The sequence below is a fragment of the Bidens hawaiensis genome, unplaced genomic scaffold (genome assembly GCF_021521415.1).
Source record: "Bidens hawaiensis isolate Kalapana, Puna unplaced genomic scaffold, B.hawaiensis_p1.1 tig00030319_1, whole genome shotgun sequence".
Lineage (NCBI taxonomy): Eukaryota > Viridiplantae > Streptophyta > Magnoliopsida > Asterales > Asteraceae > Bidens > Bidens hawaiensis.
This window is the reverse complement of record NW_027495060.1, coordinates 13,742-39,429: the sequence shown is the minus strand read 5'-3', so window position 1 is coordinate 39,429 and position 25,688 is coordinate 13,742. Positions and strand designations below refer to the sequence as shown.

The following is a 25,688-nucleotide window of genomic DNA, read 5'->3' as shown; positions in this document are numbered from 1 at the left end:
CATATGTTAACCAAACAAGACAAAGGAATTAATGATCAATTTCATTCCTTTGTCCATTCTATTCCTTCTCCCATTCCATTCCCCCTTCATTCCATTCCTTTCAACCAAACATACCCTTAGTTTTCATATGCGGTACGCTCATGAGAGTCACCTTACCACCACATCATGTTTCAGGTTTTCAGACACCTTGAGCCAATCAGTTCTCGAATCTTGATAATCAAATTCAACTTCTACTCGAGTTGCTCAAGCTCGACCCCGCTGACTAGAACCGATTCATATTATATATTTTTCTACAACTCTAGATCGAGTAGCTAGTAAGTCGACTCAAATGTGTTTCTAAAACTAGTTTATGTTCATTACTTGTAGAAATGACAATAGAATCAGTACTAATACTAAAAATCTCAGTCTCATATCCAATTGTAAAATGCATCCCATAGCCGGCCTAATACCCATCTGAGTAATTAGTAGTTACTTGCGTATCAGATTTACCCATGTGTTTGTTAAATTACCCGTCAACATTTTAAAATAAATTTTACCACTACCCGAAGACAGAAAAAGTAAAAGCAAACATAAAAGGTTCATATATGATTCGACTAAACAGGTATGCATGTTTCAGGTTTTCGGACCGCAAAGTTTTTTAAAACTAATCACATACCGATTCCCAGTCCATTATATTTCAGATTTCAGATCAACCCATCAGGTTCGGGTTCGTTTGTCATAAATACTTGCTTGTAAATTATATGGCTTTGTCATTCAAGTATAAACGAGTTTCTTGCCTTCTATTCTATGCCAAAAACATTGGCGAATCAAATCAAATGCAACTTAATATACAGTTGCCTATTGAATCATCTCCTCCGATGTTATAGCAACGCAAAAATCTGCAGAATGTGTCGGTATAATCGTCAAAAAGCATCATATATACACTCTGCCTTCACATAGCACATGTCAATGAACGGTAGATGAATTCGACGCAGAAACAGCCGCCTGTTTCATAATTAGAGCATAAAGTATCTCATTCCATGCATCGGGAACACCAGGAAGACACCAATGGCTGCAGTCCTGCCGACGCACAGCCGCAGGGCTGAGTTTCGGGCCGAGATAATATAGAGAAGGAAGCTCGTCTTTTCGCATTGACGACATAAACGTTGTGTTGAGTATGTTCATCGATTTGGTGGAGTTGGTTGATTGGTTTGAGATTACGTCTTTGAATATTTGATATTGTGGCCAGTTTAAAGATGATTGTTGTGGATTAGAACCTAGAATTGGGAGTGTTTCCAGGTGGCAGCTTCCGCCGGCTCTCCAATTCCCGCCTCTGTGAAAATGATTATCGTTAAGCAAAATAAGTGAATTGTAAACGGAATAACAGACGTAACGAAATCCAAAAAAAACCACCAAGGGTTTGGCTTATCTTTTTACAAAGATTGATTTTTTTGGTTCGGTCTCAATCTTAAAACAAAAACCGAAAAAACGATCGAACCAATCAGAACTGAATCCAACCTGTTAAACAGATGTTAATCTATACTATATATAATGCATGAAACATGGGCAAATTAAGACACCTTCATTTTAAGTAATTCACAACTTATATAGTACAGATTTTAATCTATACTATATACACCTTCTATAACATGTAAGATAGGGACAAACTTGTCCATTAGAAAATATACATGAAAAAAGTTACAACATTGCCCCTCATCTTTACTCAACTTTTGTAAATTTTAAAAATTATTACAACTTTGAACCTTCATCTTTACCTATGTATTCTTTTTTATTTTAATTGTAACCAACTTCCCACCAACGATTTTCCAACGGCCGTAACTTTTTCATACGTTAATACATTTTTTTAAAAATTACACCATAAAAACGAGCATTTTATTGTCTTTAATTTGGGTATGGTATTGCTATAGATTTTTTCAATTAAAAAAATTAACATGTTATGCGTTCACAATTCAGTTTTAACGGTTTCTAAGTTAAATAGTGAGCTAAACCGTTGGTTATTTTTTTTCATTGAAAACGAAAACTAAAGCGTCGAAAATTTAAACTGAATCGTTACTAATGGTTTGGTTTCACACATTGAGTTTCAATAATAAGTTTACAGTCCGGTCCGGTTTTATATGGCCTATTTTTGGTATAAACCGTAAACCGAACTGTTTTCTATGGTTTGAACATTCAGAAACCAGCTAATCAAAAGTGGTGATTGGTTTAAACGTTTTCAAGATTTTAAACGAACTTTGAACATCCTTAATTGTTACATGATTACTAGGATTTTGGTTTCCCGCAGCATCGCGCGGGCACCCATCTAGTATAATTATAAGAAATCAATGAACGGTGTAGCCCAAAACTATTAGGTACAAATGTTTAATATTATATAATCGTTAATAAACAAAAAAAAATCGGTTTTTGTGTTTAGAAAAACGTTAATTTTGGGTTTTCTACAACGGGTTCAGTTTGATTTTTTCAGCTTTATCGAGCCCATATAATAAAACCAAAAAAACCAAAACCAAACCGAACGCATTGTAGAAACCGAAAATGAATGGCTTTCAAAACCTAAAAGCAGAATTTTTGTTTTTTGGTCGACTTGAGCAGAAAGCTGATCCATGCACATTCTAAATTAGGGATGAAAAAAAAACCTGAAATGAACAGGGGCGTATGTACGGAAGAAAACTTGTGTTCTTGATTTATTTACTTCTCTATTGATCCAAGATAATACAGTTTCTAATGCCTTTTTGTATGCGGTCTCGACTTCCATTTCCCTAAATACTTGAGCTCCTTCTTGGAAGTAACAGCCTCTGACCAGTAACAAAATCGAATCATAAACTCATTAGCTTGTTTAGATTGGTCGTGACTGCCAACACAAGAACCATTTGACTTACAAGGTCAAAGACTAAATTCTTGCAAGAACAAACCTAAATCATTTAAATACACCTACACCTGAAATGTAAAATAAGATTAATAAACGTTGCATTTTAACCATTTTCTTGTATTTTAATTTTTTAAAACTGAACAAATGAATGATTTATTTTGTTCTTTCTGTTCTCGTAAAAAACTGTCGTTTGCGCGTAGAACCCTCTGGAGGTATTTAAAACCATAATCCAAACATACCATTTTAAAAAAATTCCCAGCTTTATCAAAACATAAAAAAACAGAAACACAATTTTTTAAGAATTTTTGCTAGCTTTGCAAACAGACCATATTTCGACACAAATGATAATAAAAACAAAGAGGCGGGTAATATTACATACCCCTTTATAGTCTTTTCATTGTTCCACCAATGCCCCGTGTTAAAAACAAGAACATCAGCATCTCTCCATTTCAATGAAGTCCAATCCATTTGGTCCAACTTAAGGGTAGTCTTTATTTGTGGTAAAGAATTAGGAGGCGGTCGACTTTGCAACACAAGAAAAGGCGCCCTGTAATACTCGAGAGTGCAATTGTAGTCCCGAAACTTGAACACCAAGAAACCTTTATGCTTGGTGATTGGATTACCATTCACTTCGTATATTGAATCATTACTTGCATTAGAAGGAACTGAAGAAGATAACATGCAGAGAAGCGATTCCCATTGATTTCTTCCGATTGAATCCCCGACAAAAACTATCCGCTTGTCCCTCAAGTTTTCCAACATCCGTTTTGCGTTAAATCTATTTTCAACACAAAACAAGTAACCGATATAAGACGAGTGTTTAGACAGATATAAAGCAATAAAAAACAAGGAAAAAATTATACACTCATAATATTAACCGACGATGTTACACAAGATGTGCGATTCATCCAAGGTGTTTCATTTTTTTATAATTGAATAAAACAATAAAACTAAAAAAAAGGAAAAAAGGACAAGTTTATAAAGGATGGTTCCAAGTAAAAGTTTCTTTATTTGATGTTACATTCACTTGACTATAAATAGTAAAATAGACAAGTAATTAACAAACCACAATCTAAAATTGATGCAACACATTACTCACCTCTTTGTGGAAAAAACAATAGTAAATAATCAAGGAGTTCTAACTTGGTTATGACTTATGCATTACCATAAATGTCATTTTTAGTATGGCTAAAAAAGAATAGGTAACTTTCATGTACAAAAGACCAAACCTTTGCTTCGATTCCAAGAATTTTCATATACGCATTTTTTTTTAAATTATCGAATTATCACAACAGCCCGTTCAGTTTCAATAGAAAACCAATTTTACACGTAAATTCATAAAACTAATTTTCCTTAAAAGAATCGGTTAACGACTCTATCATTGCATCGGTACCTAAATATACGATTATCTAAGGCAACAAATATACAATTTAAATACATATTCGGTAGGTATTAACGCGATCAACGTTACCGAATTATACAATTATCTAAGACAACAAAACTAATCATCAAAATCATATTTACTTATATACCCCTCTTGCATATATTCATATAAAACTAAACAATATCAAAAGCTAACAAATTTCAATACAATCAAGATTACAAGTTAAGTAAACTAAACAAATATACTGCAAAAAAAAAATAACCAAAATATAAAACTGCATAAAATTTATAAAAACCTGGGCAAGTTACAATCTTTAGGCTGCCATCTCCATTTAGTATAAAGAAGATCTCGCCGTCCATTTTCGGAACACCTAAACCCTTCATCCAAAAACCTGCAATCTCTAGACTCATACAACGGATACCCTTCATCCCACAACCAATCACCATCAAACACGTCACACCCATCTCCATCTTCACTCAAAAAATCAAATCTTTTTCTGACCCGACCCGAATACCCACCAAATTTCAACCATCTAAACTTGTTTGACTCATTTGGGTATCTAAAAACACCCCCAGTAGCAACATTTTTGTAATCCAAGTAACAAAACCCAATTATTATACCCACTGTGATGAACAAAAACCCAAGAATCGGTAACGAGGGCTCGAAGAGTTTAAAGGTTTGAAATTTGTTGAATTTGGTCATGTAGGTTGATGTATTGGAGTGATTGTGAGATGGGTTTTTAACCATTTGTGATAATATTGATGGGTTTTGAAGAATTTGTAAAAACGGTGTGTGTGTGGTGAAGCAAGAACAAATTAATGGATAAAGGTTTGGAATTTGTTGAAGGTGGTGATGTAATTAGATGAAGTGGAGTGTTTCTGAGATGGGTTTTTAACCATTTGTGATAATATTAATGGGTTTTGAAGAATTTGATGGATTTGTAACAGGGTGTGTGTGCGACTGTGTGTCGTGAAGCAAGAGCAAATTAATGGATAAAGGTTTTGAATTTGATGAAGGTGGTGATGTAATTAGATGAATTGGAGTGTTTGTGAGATGGGTTTTTAACCATTTGTGATAATATTGATGGGTTTTGAAGAACTTGTAAAAATGGTGAAGCAAGAACAAATTAATTGATAAAGGAGTAATTAGATGAAGTGGAGTGTTTGTGAGATGGGTTTTAAACCATTTGTGATATGAATGATGGGTTATGAAGAATTTGATGGATTTGTGATGTGGTGTGGAAGCAAGAACAAATTAATTGTAATGGATGGGTTATTGGTTTGCTTGATGGATGAGTAAAGTAGCATTGATGAGGATTAAAAAAGAAGATCGATTTGGGTGTATGCTTTTGATGAATGAATGAAAACGGTTTTGGGATTGAGGTAGTGGAAGTGGATAAAATGTGAAACGACATTGAAATCTTTTACCAACGGCATCATGTGAAAAAGTTTGGACCATGGATATGTTGTGTGTGCAACTTAAGTCCTCATAGTTTGAGTTTTTTAAGGATTTTACAAACAGTTGTTATCATTGACTTCAGACGGGTGTGATATTATGTGATATCTGTTAGATTTCCCTAATTACATCTCATACTTGGTTGTCTACGTTGAAAACTTGAAACCGGATAGGCAAGTATATCAGTATATAATCTTAAAACGCTGAGAAATATTATCTAAAAGTTGTGAAAATAAGGAAATGTTAGAAATGTAGTACTATACTTTGTATTTGAAGTCATTGTTTTTAATTTAAGATCAAGTTTGGTAATTACTAATAAGAATCTTACTGAATTATAACCATATAAGCTCGTAACACATTTACATTGATAATGTATATAGTATTTTTAATGCGTGTGAGAATGCTTAAAAAGTTTGAATCTAACAATAAGTCACAAAACATTCGTATAGGCATTTGAGTGTGCGTTTAATTATAGTGTAATTTGGGTACTTTAAAACGGGTAAGTTACAAACTAAAAATTAATAAGAATGTAGAAGTGTTAGAAGTGTAATTTAGTATTTAATATATGGAGTAAGTTTTTAATGATTTTAAGATCGGATTTCAAATATTGAGATTTTTAATATGTTGTCTTTAACCATGTTTGTCGAACAACATCATCCTGGCATCTACTCGTAAAGATCTCTATCGAAATGCATAGAGTAAGTGATGCATGTTTTTTTCCCACTACTTGATATAAAATAAAAAAAAACACATCATTAGTATCTTTTATCAATTAAAACATATCACATAAAAACAAATCATTAATGTTAACCTTTAAGTCATAATGAAACTTAAGTGTTTTGAAAATTTATTAATGAAATTACACTAAGTTTATGACTTATTCTCTAAAAATATTTATACAAACAAATTAAATGATGGCATCCTCTACTTGGCCTTTTACAGTTTTATGGACCACCTTGATTGCATTTCTTTAAATATTATTATCAAAAAATATAACATAACATGTTATAAGGTTATAAAAACCATGCATAAAATATTGTAACAAAAAGAAAACTTGGCAAAGTGTTAAAAAATATAAGGGTGTAACAGGAACTAAAGCCAAAATAAAAACAAAAAATAATAAAATTTGAGGTGGACCAAGTGGGGTCGGCCGGTAAAACTTGGTCGTTGGTAAAACCCTAACGTTGTCAATCTCGGGCGTTGAGACGGTGAGTCTACGCAAATTCGGTTGGGTTCTGTCACGTTCGTTACAGTATCGGAACTAAAACAAAATCGGCATTTGGTTGGTTTTAGCTACGTTTGTTACGGTACTGGAACTAAAAAAACAAAATTGGCATTCGGTTGGTTTTCGTTAAGTTTGTTACGGACCGAAACTAAAAAAAAAAACTAAAAATGTCCAATAAGTGTTCCGTCGGTTTACATTACATTTGTTACGAATCGAAACTAAAACAAACTTAAAAGGATCAATAAGGTGCCGCAAAGTTTCCCAGTCGGGACTTTGCGGCACCAAACTTTGTAATTATATAATATAATAATTTTAAGTTTGATTTGTGTTCTAGTTGATCTTCTAGTGATCCATTAAGTACATCTAGAGCTCGTAAAACATGTTCTATTTTGTTAAACAGGGATTGTTTGACACGATATGTATAACACGACTATTGGACTCGAACACGGCATATTTAACAAATCTTGCCATTTTCTTGAACACTGATAAGAACATGTTGATTAGTTCAATAACATGAAACATGTAACCACGATTGAATAATGAATATAAGTATTGAGCCTATTTTGACATGTTAATCAAATCATTTTACCTTAAGGGACATGTTTATAATCCATACCTTTTACCTTAAAACACAAATTAGTTTAATTTCACGTCATAAAATGGCAACTTTATTGTATTCGTTACTGACTTTTGACGAATTATTTTACTCACTAAACATATATACAATGTGCTATAAAGGGAAAATAACATTCATTATAAACTATAGTACTATACTGATGATGATGATGATAGAAAATCATTAGAGAACTATATATTAATGAACAAACTTTTGACACAACCCGAATACAACAATAAACATAAAATATTAATTAAAAATAATTATGTTAAAATCTTATGACTCGTTTGGCAACTTTGCTTGCCACTAATAGTGCTGAATAAAGCAAATTGTACAACTGTAAGGGCATGCTTCTTTATTAAAAGTTGGAGTGATTTACAATATTCATTATTAAACCATCTATCAACACACACATATACACATGTTTCAATCTGTATGGATATGGGAATGTTTTGTACTTCAGTTTATTTTGGTTGGCTTCAGTAGCATCATTAGTCAAACACCAAATCATTTGACTTTTTAGGTCAAATGATTCTTGTGATCAATTCTAATATAATTGCTGTTGACCTTAAAAGTCAACTTTAGCCAATAACTGTCTATAGCCTAAACCGGAATAGTAGACCAACCGATCAACCTGCACCATTTTAATCACTCAGTTTGACATACCAAAAGATATGAGTTTGACTTTTCAAGAAACAGGCCCGGATATTGCACACGTTAGCGGCCAACATAATAAAAAAGCAGTTATGTTAAGGACAAGTAGAGACACACAGACATAATTAAGTATGACTACAAACATTCCTAATAATCCACATAAAAACTTTAACCTTAATACAAATGGCCAAAAGCAAGGGTTCGTTTCTTGTAAGCCAGCCCGCCTGTAACAACAAAAGGCTAGCAGTCAATTCTTTAAATCATGTCATAAAGATCAAACTTTTAAGCAACAATTGAAACTTAGGTTTAGTACGTACCTGGTTAAGCATCTTCCTGAGGTTCTTGTTGCTGCTGTTGTGGCCACATAGGCTGAGCCATGTACGGGCGAGGTTGCTGCCCGTAAAGTGCTTGAGGATCCATGGGCTTACCCATATACATCCCCGAACCACCAACCTGTGGTGGCGGCATATAGTAATACGGTACACCCTCGGTTGGGGCTCCAACTGGAACAGGCCCGGTTCTTGGGATTGTAGAAGCAATCACTTCATCTTTCAAATCTTCACGCGGTACTATATCAACCAAAAAGTCAAATATATCGGTCCTCATGATTGCAGCAGCAATGTCGTTTTTCTGAAGGGTACGCCTTTTGTTTTCTTCAGTGTGGTTCCATGACCTTAAACTCAACTCAAGTATAAACATTTCACACGCACGTGCAAATATGACGGGTGCTTCAGCTGATATCATCCTCACATCTTCATCTGCCTTCATGATTTTCTTGATTCTAGCCAATGGAAGGCTATGGTTTTTGAAGTCAGTGGTTTGTTCAATTTCTTGGTACTGATTTGCCCAGAAAGTTTGGAGCTGTTGTTGCAGTTGCTGTTGTTGTTGCTGGTGGATGTGCTGGTAAGCAAGGTGTTGTTGGGCCAGTTGGGCTGGGGGAGAAGAGAGACCGGATGTTTGAGATGGTGGGACCGTCCCACCTGGGCCCATCATTTGATTTGGCGGGTAAGGCACCATGCTGTAAGGCATTTGAGCCGAGCTACCCACAGCCCCCATGCTTGGGGGCTGCCCGTGACCTTGTTGATCCATCTTCACAGCAAAACGATTAAATGAATCTAACGATCAGCTCAATAGAATAATTCTATGAAATCAATGCATATAGAAACACGTTATCATGATCATTTATTGCAATGCAGTTTTGTATGCCACGCAACTTTGGCAAGTACTCTATAAATGCACCCTATGTTAGTATGTTACTACAAACATAATTTACGAACTAACACTCCACAGGCTAAGTAACATTTCAAACACGCAATCGTATTTCATTTCCAAATAACACTCTTAGATCTTTCTTTGCAGGAGGGTTGACTTGTTAGGCTGCTAATCTACGAGATTCCATCTCAATAATGCATACAATCAACAGTCAAATAGTTACAGAAAACTCATCATAGAGTGAAGAAGAATGACTGGCCAAACAAATATAGGGCCTTCCATAACGATCAACATACGCTAACTATAAAACAGGAAAGTAGAATAGCAAGCTATCAATGTCGCATTGCATACAAAAACAGTATCAATTAAAACTTAAAAAAGTTAAGTTACTTTTACATCTATAAACAGACATTCTCCAATATTATCATATGATGTAATTAGAAGCAAGCAAGTCCTTTAATTATTAATAACAAAATATCAAGAATATTTATCAACTAATAAAATACTTTTAAAAATAAACCTAATACAGTCTAATAAATAAAATCACCATCAGCACTCTTTAACCAATACATTTATGCATAAAAAACACAAATTTCATCAAATATCATCAAATTAAAGCTCAGACAATACAAAAACCCTAACAAAACACTAAAATTAGGGCATATATACAAGCAAAACTAAACATATACCTCTGTATACACCTTTATATGACTTCGATCGAGCTTACAGCGAATCCAACGAAATTGAGCAAAATATCTGAAATTGCAAGCAGATCGAGTTGAATTATAGAAAGATCATGTGATGAATTGAATAGTTATAAGAGAATTAGAGATCAAACCTGTTGTTTATTGTTGGATTGAGTAGCCAAGTGTGAGCTAGGGTTCGAGAGTGTTGTTGATCGGAAAAAGTAGTAGTAATAATAATAATAATAATAATAATAATAATAATAAAATAATAATAATAATAATAATAATAATAATAACGACGCGGATTGATACCTAATATTTGGGGGTATTGTATATGGTGTATACAAATAAATAGATTTATTAGTATACCTTTTTTATAATATTAAGTAGAGGTGCACAAACCAGTTTGGATTGAAACTGGTTCGGTTTGATTAACAAAAGTAAAAAAAGATTTATGATTGGTTTTGGTTCGGGTTGAAACCAGTTTTTTGACCAAGTTTGATTGGTTTAGGTTCGGGTTTTGGTCGGTTTAGGTTCGGGTTTTAGCCAGTTTCGGTCAAGAAAATTACAATCTGGTTCCGAACCTATGGTTTCAGTCAGTTTCAAACAAGTTCGGTTTCAGTTTGATTTTTGGGTCGATTTAGTTAACTGGTTTCGGTCGATAAAATTATAGACCGGTTTCGAACCTACGGTTTCAATCGGTCCAAACCGGTTTCTACATAATCGGTTTCAAACCATTTCAGTTTCAGTTTGATTTTCGGGTCGGGTCGGGTCGGTTTGCCGGTTTTGGTCGAGAAAACTTCAAATTGGTTCTGAATCTACATTTTCAATCGGTTCCAATCTGGTTTCTAAATAATCAGTTTCAAACATCTCTACTGCAATTGGACCATTTTGTTTAGTATTTGAAAATAATAAGTATTCAAGTTTCAAACTAGTTTGGTTTCAATTTGATTTTCGGGTCAGCTTGGTTAACCGGTTCTTCTAACCACTTCTATTATCAAGTTTCAAAATTATAGATGGTAAGTAATTGAAATAACATCTCAAAATCAATTTGTCTTGATCCATTTCAACAAAAATATAAGATGTTATGCAAGTTATATAAAGTTGACGGTATCATATAGCCATGACCACCCTCTGTAAAGAGCAAGCTAGTCGTGAAACTGGCTTTCAGTGTGATATACTTGTGTTGTCACGCGAGAGAAAAATCACAACTATAGTCATGATATACGTGGCACAAATGTTGCGTTACCTTTTTTACTTATGTATCAATAGCTTGTCCACATTGCTTGTGAATGCATATTCTAAATGACCATTAGTCGTGAGGAGAGCTAACTTATACGATATCTCATGAAGAGACAACTGAAGTAATACTCGAGGCCTTTCGGTTCACTAAATTAACTGCTACTCTAGGGTGGTTCGTATTTTTTGGATAAAATGATGCCTTTCGGATCACTAAATTAATTGCTACTCTAGGATGGTCCGTATTTTTTTGGATAAAATACTCGTTATGAATGGTATAGGTATGGTTTTATGACTTATTACCTCATTTATAGACAATTTGCAGTTGAATTTTTTAGCTATTAGGGTTGATGTGGGAGAAATATAACTATTGTTCAACAACTCAGATTATGCATTTATAACACATTAATATAAACTAATTGATGATATACAAGCAAACATGGTTTACTTCAGTTAATGCATTTGTGTGATTTTCAACTTACCTGAGCCAAAATTAACTCATTAATCGTGAATAAATAAAAATCGCAAATATATTCTTATTCATAGGTTACATAATGAAGGAACTTACATTAAGCTACCAGTTCACGATTTTTTTTTTATGAAAAGAATTCAAGAAATAATAGTGTTTTGAGTTAACAAAGTCATCATTAATTCATTACTAGATTGTTAAATAAGAAGAAATATCATGTTATGAACCAAACAATTAAAAGAATTAGAGGTCAAACCTGTTGTACGTTGCTCGATTGAGTAGCAAAGTGTGAGAGAAGGATGAGCTTGTGTTCGACAGTGTTTATCGAAAAAGTAAGTGACAATAACGATGCAAATTGTACCTAACATCTGGGGGTATAGTTATATATATACCACGGAAAATAATAGGCTACGAAAGGGGAAAAGGACCAATAAACATTTATTACGGATGTCCTCTTGTTAACTAATTAAGTTTATTAATCCATCTTCCATTTCTTCGTTTGTGCTACCATTTCTTTGTTTTGGAATCCATTTCTTCATCTGGGCTACCATTTCTTCATTAAATGAAAGCCCAAACGAAGAAATGGAAGCCTAAACGAACAAATGGATTCCCAAAACGAATAAATGAAAGCCTAAACGAAGAATTGGATTCCCAAACGAAGAATATCCTCTTTATTTGCTACAGCCCTCAATAGAATGTCTGGCTTGCGCTACCCGCAAGCTGGCCATTAACCTGTTAATGTCTGTTCATTAAAGGTTTTAGATATGACTTATATATATATATATGAGTATTATGTGATTAAATTATGTATAACTAACATATGAATATGAATGTTAAGAAAAAAAACAACAATATAAACTTATCAAACCGAAGCGTTGATACTAACCAGTTTTAATAAGTTAATAAGTAATAAAGGTAATTAGTTAGGGGTCTGCAAAGTGAGTAACCCGACCCGAAGACCGATCCAACTGAGAATAAAAGACCGACGCCTGAACCGATGGGAATTATCGGGTATCGGTCTTCAACTAATCGGTTTATCGGTGCTTCGCATATACGACCGAACCCGACAAATAATCTTCAATATTTGAATCAGTTATGTATGAATCAAGGCAATGATGGATTCAACTGCAAGTATTAGTCCATAAACATAGTCTTCATCAGATACATTAACCTTCAATCCTTCATACAAGATTACAATTTTTTTTTAATTTAAAGTATATGTTGAATGTTCTTCAAGATTCATCGTCTATAACTGATTAGAACAATTTGATTTCTCAATTTTGGTGTTTAATTGATCAATACAAGCTTAACTTATTGTTAGATTCACTACACCCTCCAACTAATCTATATAGGGATGAGACAGGACCGTACGTGTACCTATACCCGTACCTGTACCCGAAAGTACCCGTACCTAAAATCAGTAAATCTTGGTACCCATAACCGTACCCAAATTATATGGTACGGGTACGAGTACAGGTACTTTTGGTACGGTACTCGCTTTGGTACCTCTTTGTTCTTTTTTTTTTTAAATCTCCACTAAACTAGGTATCGGTAACAGTACGATACGACAATCAATTATCTATAATACCAAAACCGTAATACCGCAACCAAAACTAAACATGAAACAAATCAGCCATCATATAAAATCCATTCCTTTTCATTTTCTTAATTTATTGCTTCCTCAATTTCTATAGAAAAACATGAAAGAAAGTTAATACATGTTATTTAATTATATACACAATTACACATATACGTTCTAATGAAATAAAAATATACGAATACACAATATATGAATATACACATATAAATTGAGAATGAACTTATTCAAGTTTTGAAAATCCCGTTTGAAAGCTAAGTCATAAGTGTTGGAAACCTAATAAAAAACCTTACATATTCTAAACGGGTACTAGTACCCGTTATACCCGTACTTGTACCCGAAAGTACCCGTACCTATAATCAGTAAATTTGCGTAAACATACCTGTACTCAAAAGACATGTACAGGTACAGGTACGGGTACGGGTACTAAACAGGTACGGGTACAAGTATTTAGGAAAAAAAGCTCATCTCTAGATCTATATATAGAGGACCGATTTTATTAGTCTTAAATTAGGGTCGGGTCGGGATCGGGTTTTTTCGGGTCGGACCTAATTATGCACACCCCTGTAATTAGGTTGTATAAATAAAACGGCTCTTATCAATCATAAACAACCCTCAAAAAAAAATATGTCGGGTCAATCCCGAACCACCCACATATCCTCCGATGGCAACTCCACCACCAGCCACCAATCCGAAACCAAACCCAAACCCAAGCACAAACCGCCGCCTGTCCGAGACGACTGCTGGTCGGAGGCCGCCACGTTCACCTTAATCGAGTCTTGGGGAGATAAGATCCTCAAACTCAACACCGGCAGTCTCCGTCAACAACACTGGCAGGAAGTCGCTGACGCCGTCAACGCCCGTCACGGCCACGTCAAAAAATCTCGCCGGAGTGACGTTCAGTGCAAGAACCGAATCGATACTTTGAAGAAGAAGTATAAAGTCGAAAAGGGTTTAGTTTCGCAACTGGGTTCTGATAATTACACCTCGCCGTGGCCGTTCTTCTCGCCGCTTGATTCCGTCATCGGATCCACCTTCAAACCCTCGCCGGCGCCGGCGAAACGGAAAACCCCGCTTCTGCTTCCGCCGTGTTCGGTGCCGGTGGGGCGGCGGTCGAAACGGCGGCGGCGGAATTTGTCCGGAGATCGGAACAACGGGAAGGATGATGACGTGTACGGTGAGCTGGCGGAGGCGATATGGAGGTTTGCTGACGTGTACGCTCGGGTTGAGGAGTCGAAGCAACGGCAGATGGTGGAGTTGGAGAAGCAGAGGATGCAGTTTACTAAGGATTTAGAGCTTGAGAGGATGAAGCTGTTGATGGAGTCCCAGGTGCAGTTGAGGAAGTTGAAGGCTGGTTCGGATGAGTCGGCTAGCACGAGCTGAGGCGATGGGGTACGTTTAGTGGTTGATGCACATAACTTATGTAACAAGATGGTGGTTAATGCGGTTTAGGTTAGTGTTTATGTTTTCAAGAAACAATATCGGTTGGAGCGTGTCTTAGTTATATGAATCTTGTAGGGGGGATTTTGAATGGTTTTAGTTGTTTACATAAAAATGATGTTAACATGTTTATATTTTTATTATTATGATTATACTATATATTAAAGCCACATGTACTGGGCGAAATTGAGGGGCGACACCGCCCCCTGGGCGAAATGAGCGGGGGCTTGGGGTATTTGTCGCCGGGTGGAGATGATTTTATTATTATTATATTACTAGTGTGTGTGTGTTATATATATACATACATGTATATATATATTATTAATATATATATATATATATTATAATTATTATTAGCTTTTATATAGCTGTTAAACTGTGATCTTATTATTAATATTATTATAATTAGTAGTAGTTTTTATATAACTGTTAAACTTTGATTTCCTTTATTTTGCTTCATACACATGTGCTTAGAGCCGAGGGTCTCTCTGGAAGCCACCTCTTTATTCCTTTGGATAGAGGTACGGTGTGCCTACATCCCACCCTCCCCAGACCCTACTTATAGCTTTGCTGTCGGTGGGATTTTACTGGGCATGATTGATTGATTGATATATATATATATATATTATATTACTATTTGTAGCCCCAACACTATTACACCCCAAAAACAAATTCCCACCCCGTGCTGACTGGGTGCCACACAGCGCAAAACGTCCCAATTTGTAGCCCCTCCACTACGCATAGCCTAAAGGAAACCTAAGTGGTACCGTAAATGGGTATTCTTGTAAATTCACTACTGGTAACAAACCACACATGTACTGGTGGAATCGAACTTACCTGGGAACGGTTGTAATCGACGGGTGACATCTCCGGCAATGGATAGAGAGAGGGAAAAGGATGACCTACGGTTTCGTTACCCTTCACTGGCGCAACCGGTTAGTTTTTCTCCAGTTAATTGTTTCACCATTGTTACACATGTAATTGATAGTAACTTGGTCATGTCAAACAGTGATTTTGTACTTGATGGTATGGAGGAATTACTTTGATTGAAAAATTACAAGTTGTTGTAATATTTTTTCGGTTTTGTTGATTCGTTCATGTAATCTCCAGTTGAATAGCTGGAAGGGTAGCATAATTGTTTAGACATTGTCGATTATTTTTTTATGGTTAAACTCTGAATATCCTCCATTATTGCGATCGTTGATGTGGGTTTCAAAGAAACTTGCAATATTTAATTTAGCTTGGTGCACGTTTGATTGTTAATTTATAATTCTATTCTTAGATTGCTGTTTGATTAGGTGAAATCTTTGATTTTTTTTCTCCTTTTGTTCTATTGGGTGGCGTTTGTGTTTCTACACGTAATTTGGGTGTAATTTCATTTACGTTGGATTTTCATGATTTTCTATCATAGTCTGTCTTCCTACGATTTTTGCTTAAAGCTTATCTTTATTTGGTGTAGTTTAAGAAATATTTTTACAACATATAGGTTGCCTGCAACATGTATAAATGTTTTATTTTTGTTTTAGATATAAAAAGTGAAGGTGACACTTATGTTTCCTGCACATTTTTGTTTTCTTTTGTTTGGTGTAGTATTCAGTCACTCCTGCACTGTATTTATTTGTTTTGTTTTGTTTACAATGCTGTTTTATTAGCTAGATTAGTGTTTCAACGCAAGTTTTTTGTTGCCTTTAATAACATAGGTCTGTCAAATATGCGTTTGTTGACCGGAGAGGCGGAGACAGTTATTCGCCTCGCAAAAGCAAGCCCAAACAACATAACTAAACTTTAAAAATAAAGGTATACAAACCAAATACATGGTTAGTGCAACTGTAGCAACCTGCGGTAGCCAGGGGTATTTTGGGCATTTCATAGCATCGCTGTGTTAGCAACTTAACACTTTCTCCCACATCCATTAACCGTCGTCGCGATCATCTTGCCAGATCCAGTAGACCGCGCCGCTAAGACGACAAAGAAAGCTAGGATGATGCCGATGAACGTCGAGAGACGGTGCTGTTTTCGGAGGGACAAAATTTGGTGATTTGTATTGTTAAGGTGGAAATCACACACACACGCATATAGGGTCAATTTTGTTTGTTCTATATGACAATATGAATGTTTGTTCAAGATGTCTTATGTGATCCATGTTGATGCTATTATGGTGGTGAAATGCAAACGTTATATGGCTACCGATCGCCCCGAGACATCCACTAGCCCGAAGAACACCCCTACTATGGACATTTAACATAATTTATAGTGTTATAAAATAAGACAAATACCATAAAAGTCAACATTATTTTTGTTGTTTCTTGTAAAAATTAAAAAAGTTTGGACATTAACGAGTACATGTTAAGTTGAACACAATTGTAAAGACTCTATTTTTAAAATAACTTAGCACTAGGGCTGTGTAACGGTTCAGAACCACGAGAACTGAACCGGAACCGATAATGAGTGAAAAATAGAACCGAAACCGGAACCTATTATAGTAAACCGGATCGGTTCTAGAACCATTAAAACCTTAAAACCGGTTCTCACTAATCGGTTCTGACTAGAACCGGTTCGAACATTTATTTATCAAATGCGTTATGCAAACTTTGCAAATTGCAAAAAAAGTCTATACAATTTTATGTCTTCTTTGACGGTAAACCTAATTTAGATTACAACATGAACATTCGTCATATTTTTTATTAAAACCTATGTGTTGAAGTTAAGTAAATCATTAGCAACGATAGATTAACGGCAGATCATATCATTTTATATTAAATTACCTTGATAGCTTAAATCAAAGTTGATCATGGTTGTCAGTTATTGAACGTAAAGAAAGAAGATTTGAATTAAAAAATGATTGAATGGATGCCAGTTAATAAGTTACTCTATAATAATGGGGATTGATAAATTTATTTAAAACGTTTTGAATATTCCGGTTCTTCGGTTCCAAGTCTAGAACCGCCGGTTTTACCCGGAACCGAACCGTGAACCGTTTGATGCAAATTTTGAGAACCGAGAACCGAACCGGTACACACATTAGCGGTTCTGAGGCATCGGTTCGGTTCCGGTTCCTCGGTTCTAACGGTTCCGAACCGTTATTTGCTCACCCCTACTTAGCACCAGCACATTATTATTATTATAACAAAGTCATGTAAGATTTTTTCCCCCACCAGTTAAGGTAAATGAAATTAGTTTTTTGTTAATATTGCAGTATTTATTATGTAGCTTAGACGAGCTGTTAAGTGTTGAAACGAACTGAAAAGATCGTTTAAACGAGCTGTTAAGTGATGAAACGAACTGAAAAATCGCTTAGATGAGGTGCTAAGTGCTTAAACGAACTGAAAAATTCGCTTAAACGAGCTTTTGATGTTAGAACGAGCTGTAACGTGTTGAAAACGCGCTGATTCGTTGGTCCAAAAAAAACCTGACCTTTTCTGACCTGAACCTGTTGACCCTAACCCGTTCCGACCCGAACCAAAACAACCTTTTTTTTAAGTGACCCGTTTCGACCCTAACCCGTTCTGACTCAACCCAACCCATTTGCCACCTCTACTCCTCATTGATCGTTTTGTTCGGATTTTTTCCGAGCTTTTTCGGGTGTAGATTGGATATTTTTATGGAGTTGCACTTTTTAGGGTATTTTTTGGGCATCTTTTGGGTAATTTCAGGTATTTGAAAAACTCGTTCCGAGGATTGGAAAAACCCGGTTCCAGGTATGGAACCGGTTCTGGTTTTAGGTATTACGGCCTACGGGGTACAAATTGGGTCCGATTTGGGTACGAGTTCTGGTACTAAAATGCATATCCTATTCATACCCTATAGATAGGGTCGGGTACAGATTCGGGTACGGGTTCTGTTACTAAAACGTTCGTAAAAGTTGGTCTTAATGAGTTGAAAATCACCAAGCACTATTTCAATACATATAAGTATATAACGTCAAAAATCATTTAATTTGTTTATTTAATAAGTTATTATTGTAACAGTTGTAACATCACGTAAATTTCGGGTCAAAAATGTCAAGTTTTCAAAATAAAAGGACCAATTCTGTCAATTTCCAAACTCTAGGGGCTAAAATGTAAAATCTGTTTTATTAACCCATCGCGCTACGCGACAGGGTCAAGAAAGACACCCATCGCGTACCGCGATGGGGTGTCTGACACACACTGACACGTGGCAACACGTCCGCCACGTGTGGCGGCGCCTGCCACGTGTCGACACGTGGCAGGTCTACTAGCTGACTCACCAACCCTATATCGCGGTACGCGATGGGGGAGCCAGGCAGCCCATCGCGTACCGCGATGGGATCCAAAAATCACTATAAATAGGGCAGCCACGGGTTCATTCCAAACACACCTCAAATACATTTCATTCCTTTGTCCATTCCATTCCTTCTCTCATTCCATTCCCCCTTCATTCCATTCCTTTCAACCAAACATACCCTTAGTTTTCGTATGCGGTACGCTCATGAGAGTCACCTTACCACCACATCATGTTTCAGGTTTTCAGACACCTTGAGCCAATCAGTTCTCGAATCTTGATAATCAAATTCAACTTCTACTCGAGTTGCTCAAGCTCGACCCCGCTGACTAGAACCGATTCATATTATATATTTTTCTACAACTCTAGATCGAGTAGCTAGTAAGTCGACTCAAATGTGTTTCTAAAACTAGTTTATGTTCATTACTTGTAGAAATGACAATAGAATCAGTACTAATACTAAAAATCTCAGTCTCATATCCAATTGTAAAATGCATCCCATAGCCGGCCTAATACCCATCTGAGTAATTAGTAGTTACTTGCGTATCAGATTTACCCATGTGTTTGTTAAATTACCCGTCAACATTTTAAAATAAATTTTACCACTACCCGAAGACAGAAAAAGTAAAAGCAAACATAAAAGGTTCATATATGATTCGACTAAACAGGTATGCATGTTTCAGGTTTTCGGACCGCAAAGTTTTTTAAAACTAATCACATACCGATTCCCAGTCCATTATATTTCAGATTTCAGATCAACCCATCAGGTTCGGGTTCGTTTGTCATAAATACTTGCTTGTAAATTATATGGCTTTGTCATTCAAGTATAAACGAGTTTCTTGCCTTCTATTCTATGCCAAAAACATTGGCGAATCAAATCAAATGCAACTTAATATACAGTTGCCTATTGAATCATCTCCTCCGATGTTATAGCAACGCAAAAATCTGCAGAATGTGTCGGTATAATCGTCAAAAAGCATCATATATACACTCTGCCTTCACATAGCACATGTCAATGAACGGTAGATGAATTCGACGCAGAAACAGCCGCCTGTTTCATAATTAGAGCATAAAGTATCTCATTCCATGCATCGGGAACACCAGGAAGACACCAATGGCTGCAGTCCTGCCGACGCACAGCCGCAGGGCTGAGTTTCGGGCCGAGATAATATAGAGAAGGAAGCTCGTCTTTTCGCATTGACGACATAAACGTTGTGTTGAGTATGTTCATCGATTTGGTGGAGTTGGTTGATTGGTTTGAGATTACGTCTTTGAATATTTGATATTGTGGCCAGTTTAAAGATGATTGTTGTGGATTAGAACCTAGAATTGGGAGTGTTTCCAGGTGGCAGCTTCCGCCGGCTCTCCAATTCCCGCCTCTGTGAAAATGATTATCGTTAAGCAAAATAAGTGAATTGTAAACGGAATAACAGACGTAACGAAATCCAAAAAAAACCACCAAGGGTTTGGCTTATCTTTTTACAAAGATTGATTTTTTTGGTTCGGTCTCAATCTTAAAACAAAAACCGAAAAAACGATCGAACCAATCAGAACTGAATCCAACCTGTTAAACAGATGTTAATCTATACTATATATAATGCATGAAACATGGGCAAATTAAGACACCTTCATTTTAAGTAATTCACAACTTATATAGTACAGATTTTAATCTATACTATATACACCTTCTATAACATGTAAGATAGGGACAAACTTGTCCATTAGAAAATATACATGAAAAAAGTTACAACATTGCCCCTCATCTTTACTCAACTTTTGTAAATTTTAAAAATTATTACAACTTTGAACCTTCATCTTTACCTATGTATTCTTTTTTATTTTAATTGTAACCAACTTCCCACCAACGATTTTCCAACGGCCGTAACTTTTTCATACGTTAATACATTTTTTTAAAAATTACACCATAAAAACGAGCATTTTATTGTCTTTAATTTGGGTATGGTATTGCTATAGATTTTTTCAATTAAAAAAATTAACATGTTATGCGTTCACAATTCAGTTTTAACGGTTTCTAAGTTAAATAGTGAGCTAAACCGTTGGTTATTTTTTTTCATTGAAAACGAAAACTAAAGCGTCGAAAATTTAAACTGAATCGTTACTAATGGTTTGGTTTCACACATTGAGTTTCAATAATAAGTTTACAGTCCGGTCCGGTTTTATATGGCCTATTTTTGGTATAAACCGTAAACCGAACTGTTTTCTATGGTTTGAACATTCAGAAACCAGCTAATCAAAAGTGGTGATTGGTTTAAACGTTTTCAAGATTTTAAACGAACTTTGAACATCCTTAATTGTTACATGATTACTAGGATTTTGGTTTCCCGCAGCATCGCGCGGGCACCCATCTAGTATAATTATAAGAAATCAATGAACGGTGTAGCCCAAAACTATTAGGTACAAATGTTTAATATTATATAATCGTTAATAAACAAAAAAAAATCGGTTTTTGTGTTTAGAAAAACGTTAATTTTGGGTTTTCTACAACGGGTTCAGTTTGATTTTTTCAGCTTTATCGAGCCCATATAATAAAACCAAAAAAACCAAAACCAAACCGAACGCATTGTAGAAACCGAAAATGAATGGCTTTCAAAACCTAAAAGCAGAATTTTTGTTTTTTGGTCGACTTGAGCAGAAAGCTGATCCATGCACATTCTAAATTAGGGATGAAAAAAAAACCTGAAATGAACAGGGGCGTATGTACGGAAGAAAACTTGTGTTCTTGATTTATTTACTTCTCTATTGATCCAAGATAATACAGTTTCTAATGCCTTTTTGTATGCGGTCTCGACTTCCATTTCCCTAAATACTTGAGCTCCTTCTTGGAAGTAACAGCCTCTGACCAGTAACAAAATCGAATCATAAACTCATTAGCTTGTTTAGATTGGTCGTGACTGCCAACACAAGAACCATTTGACTTACAAGGTCAAAGACTAAATTCTTGCAAGAACAAACCTAAATCATTTAAATACACCTACACCTGAAATGTAAAATAAGATTAATAAACGTTGCATTTTAACCATTTTCTTGTATTTTAATTTTTTAAAACTGAACAAATGAATGATTTATTTTGTTCTTTCTGTTCTCGTAAAAAACTGTCGTTTGCGCGTAGAACCCTCTGGAGGTATTTAAAACCATAATCCAAACATACCATTTTAAAAAAATTCCCAGCTTTATCAAAACAAAAAAAAAACAGAAACACAATTTTTTAAGAATTTTTGCTAGCTTTGCAAACAGACCATATTTCGACACAAATGATAATAAAAACAAAGAGGCGGGTAATATTACATACCCCTTTATAGTCTTTTCATTGTTCCACCAATGCCCCGTGTTAAAAACAAGAACATCAGCATCTCTCCATTTCAATGAAGTCCAATCCATTTGGTCCAACTTAAGGGTAGTCTTTATTTGTGGTAAAGAATTAGGAGGCGGTCGACTTTGCAACACAAGAAAAGGCGCCCTGTAATACTCGAGAGTGCAATTGTAGTCCCGAAACTTGAACACCAAGAAACCTTTATGCTTGGTGATTGGATTACCATTCACTTCGTATATTGAATCATTACTTGCATTAGAAGGAACTGAAGAAGATAACATGCAGAGAAGCGATTCCCATTGATTTCTTCCGATTGAATCCCCGACAAAAACTATCCGCTTGTCCCTCAAGTTTTCCAACATCCGTTTTGCGTTAAATCTATTTTCAACACAAAACAAGTAACCGATATAAGACGAGTGTTTAGACAGATATAAAGCAATAAAAAACAAGGAAAAAAATTATACACTCATAATATTAACCGACGATGTTACACAAGATGTGCGATTCATCCAAGGTGTTTCATTTTTTTATAATTGAATAAAACAATAAAACTAAAAAAAAGGAAAAAAGGACAAGTTTATAAAGGATGGTTCCAAGTAAAAGTTTCTTTATTTGATGTTACATTCACTTGACTATAAATAGTAAAATAGACAAGTAATTAACAAACCACAATCTAAAATTGATGCAACACATTACTCACCTCTTTGTGGAAAAAAACAATAGTAAATAATCAAGGAGTTCTAACTTGGTTATGACTTATGCATTACCATAAATGTCATTTTTAGTATGGCTAAAAAAGAATAGGTAACTTTCATGTACAAAAGACCAAACCTTTGCTTCGATTCCAAGAATTTTCATATACGCATTTTTTTTTAAATTATCGAATTATCACAACAGCCCGTTCAGTTTCAATAGAAAACCAATTTTACACGTAAATTCATAAAACTAATTTTCCTTAAAAGAATCGGTTAACGACTCTATCATTGCATCGGTACCTAAATATACGATTATCTAAGGCAACAAATATACAATTTAAATACATATTCGGTAGGTATTAACGCGATCAACGTTACCGAATTATACAATTATCTAAGACAAAAAAACTAATCATCAAAATCATATTTACTTATATACCCCTCTTGCATATATTCATATAAAACTAAACAATATCAAAAGCTAACAAATTTCAATACAATCAAGATTACAAGTTAAGTAAACTAAACAAATATACTGCAAAAAAAAATAACCAAAATATAAAACTGCATAAAATTTATAAAAACCTGGGCAAGTTACAATCTTTAGGCTGCCATCTCCATTTAGTATAAAGAAGATCTCGCCGTCCATTTTCGGAACACCTAAACTCTTCATCCAAAAACCTGCAATCTCTAGACTCATACAACGGATACCCTTCATCCCACAACCAATCACCATCAAACACGTCACACCCATCTCCATCTTCACTCAAAAAATCAAATCTTTTTCTGACCCGACCCGAATACCACCAAATTTCAACCATCTAAACTTGTTTGACTCATTTGGGTATCTAAAAACACCCCCAGTAGCAACATTTTTGTAATCCAAGTAACAAAACCCAATTATTATACCCACTGTGATGAACAAAAACCCAAGAATCGGTAACGAGGGCTCGAAGAGTTTAAAGGTTTGAAATTTGTTGAATTTGGTCATGTAGGTTGATGTATTGGAGTGATTGTGAGATGGGTTTTTAACCATTTGTGATAATATTGATGGATTTTGAAGAATTTGTAAAAACGGTGTGTGTGTGGTGAAGCAAGAACAAATTAATGGATAAAGGTTTGGAATTTGTTGAAGGTGGTGATGTAATTAGATGAAGTGGAGTGTTTCTGAGATGGGTTTTTAACCATTTGTGATAATATTAATGGGTTTTGAAGAATTTGATGGATTTGTAACAGGGTGTGTGTGCGACTGTGTGTGGTGAAGCAAGAGCAAATTAATGGATAAAGGTTTTGAATTTGATGAAGGTGGTGATGTAATTAGATGAATTGGAGTGTTTGTGAGATGGGTTTTTAACCATTTGTGATAATATTGATGGGTTTTGAAGAACTTGTAAAAATGGTGAAGCAAGAACAAATTAATTGATAAAGGAGTAATTAGATGAAGTGGAGTGTTTGTGAGATGGGTTTTGAAGAATTTGATGGATTTGTGATGTGGTGTGGAAGCAAGAACAAATTAATTGTAATGGATGGGTTATTGGTTTGCTTGATGGATGAGTAAAGTAGCATTGATGAGGATTAAAAAAGAAGATCGATTTGGGTGTATGCTTTTGATGAATGAATGAAAACGATTTTGGGATTGAGGTAGTGGAAGTGGATAAAATGTGAAACGACATTGAAATCTTTTACCAACGGCATCATGTGAAAAAGTTTGGACCATGGATATGTCGTGTGTGCAACTTAAGTCCTCATAGTTTGAGTTTTTTAAGGATTTTACAAACAGTTGTTATCATTGACTTCAGACGGGTGTGATATTATGTGATATCTGTTAGATTTCCCTAATTACATCTCATACTTGGTTGTCTACGTTGAAAACTTGAAACCGGATAGGCAAGTATATCAGTATATAATCTTAAAACGCTGAGAAATATTATCTAAAAGTTGTGAAAATAAGGAAATGTTAGAAATGTAGTACTATACTTTGTATTTGAAGTCATTGTTTTTAATTTAAGATCAAGTTTGGTAATTACTAATAAGAATCTTACTGAATTATAACCATATAAGCTCGTAACACATTTACATTGATAATGTATATAGTATTTTTAATGCGTGTGAGAATGCTTAAAAAGTTTGAATCTAACAATAAGTCACAAAACATTCGTATAGGCATTTGAGTGTGCGTTTAATTATAGTGTAATTTGGGTACTTTAAAACGGGTAAGTTACAAACTAAAAATTAATAAGAATGTAGAAGTGTTAGAAGTGTAATTTAGTATTTAATATATGGAGTAAGTTTTTAATGATTTTAAGATCGGATTTCAAATATTGAGATTTTTAATATGTTGTCTTTAACCATGTTTGTCGAACAACATCATCCTGGCATCTACTCGTAAAGATCTCTATCGAAATGCATAAAGTAAGTGATGCATGTTTTTTTCCCACTACTTGATATAAAATAAAAAAAAACACATCATTAGTATCTTTTATCAATTAAAACATATCACATAAAAACAAATCATTAATGTTAACCTTTAAGTCATAATGAAACTTAAATGTTTTGAAAATTTATTAATGAAATTACACT

The 25,688-nt window shown here is 34.9% G+C and overlaps 2 protein-coding genes and 2 pseudogenes across 4 annotated transcripts; 1 reads left to right on the top strand and 3 right to left on the bottom strand.

The window, feature by feature from the left end:
- Window positions 1-598: 598 nt before the first annotated feature.
- LOC143580311 (protein trichome birefringence-like 10) lies at window positions 599-24,925 on the bottom strand. 2 transcript variants are annotated; one of them, XM_077063380.1, is made up of 5 exons: window positions 24,185-24,925; window positions 4,543-5,345; window positions 3,243-3,641; window positions 2,631-2,789; window positions 599-1,312 (listed from the first exon to the last, which is right to left on the bottom strand). In XM_077063380.1, exons 2-5 carry the CDS (start codon window positions 4,992-4,994, stop codon window positions 946-948), a joined length of 1,377 nt encoding a protein of 458 aa, XP_076919495.1. In that variant the 5' UTR covers window positions 4,995-5,345; window positions 24,185-24,925; the 3' UTR covers window positions 599-945. The 2 variants fall into 2 exon arrangements, with proteins under 2 accessions (XP_076919495.1, XP_076919494.1); XM_077063379.1 differs by lacking the exon at window positions 24,185-24,925 and having other exon boundaries at window positions 4,543-5,852.
- LOC143580310 (nuclear transcription factor Y subunit C-3 pseudogene) lies at window positions 8,274-10,353 on the bottom strand (annotated as a pseudogene). Its single transcript, XR_013143618.1, has 4 exons — window positions 10,248-10,353; window positions 10,099-10,165; window positions 8,515-9,286; window positions 8,274-8,421 (listed from the first exon to the last, which is right to left on the bottom strand). The product of XR_013143618.1 is annotated as a nuclear transcription factor Y subunit C-3 pseudogene (transcript).
- On the top strand, window positions 14,007-14,915 carry LOC143580327 (trihelix transcription factor ENAP2-like). Its single transcript, XM_077063390.1, has one exon. It carries the CDS (start codon window positions 14,028-14,030, stop codon window positions 14,781-14,783), a length of 756 nt encoding a protein of 251 aa, XP_076919505.1. The 5' UTR covers window positions 14,007-14,027; the 3' UTR covers window positions 14,784-14,915.
- LOC143580312 (protein trichome birefringence-like 10) lies at window positions 19,748-24,176 on the bottom strand (annotated as a pseudogene).
- Window positions 24,926-25,688: the final 763 nt, after the last annotated feature.

Coding starts and splice junctions, on each gene's coding strand:
- LOC143580311 (XM_077063380.1), bottom strand. CDS start 4,994: ATGGTTAAAAACCCATCTCACAATCACTCCAATACATCAACCTACATG. Junction 2,790..3,242: donor AATGAAAAGACTATAAAGGG/GTATGTAATATT, acceptor GTTACTGGTCAG/AGGCTGTTACTTCCAAGAAG. Junction 1,313..2,630: donor TACGCCCCTGTTCATTTCAG/GTTTTTTTTTCA, acceptor TCATTTTCACAG/AGGCGGGAATTGGAGAGCCG.
- LOC143580327 (XM_077063390.1), top strand. CDS start 14,028: ATGTCGGGTCAATCCCGAACCACCCACATATCCTCCGATGGCAACTCC.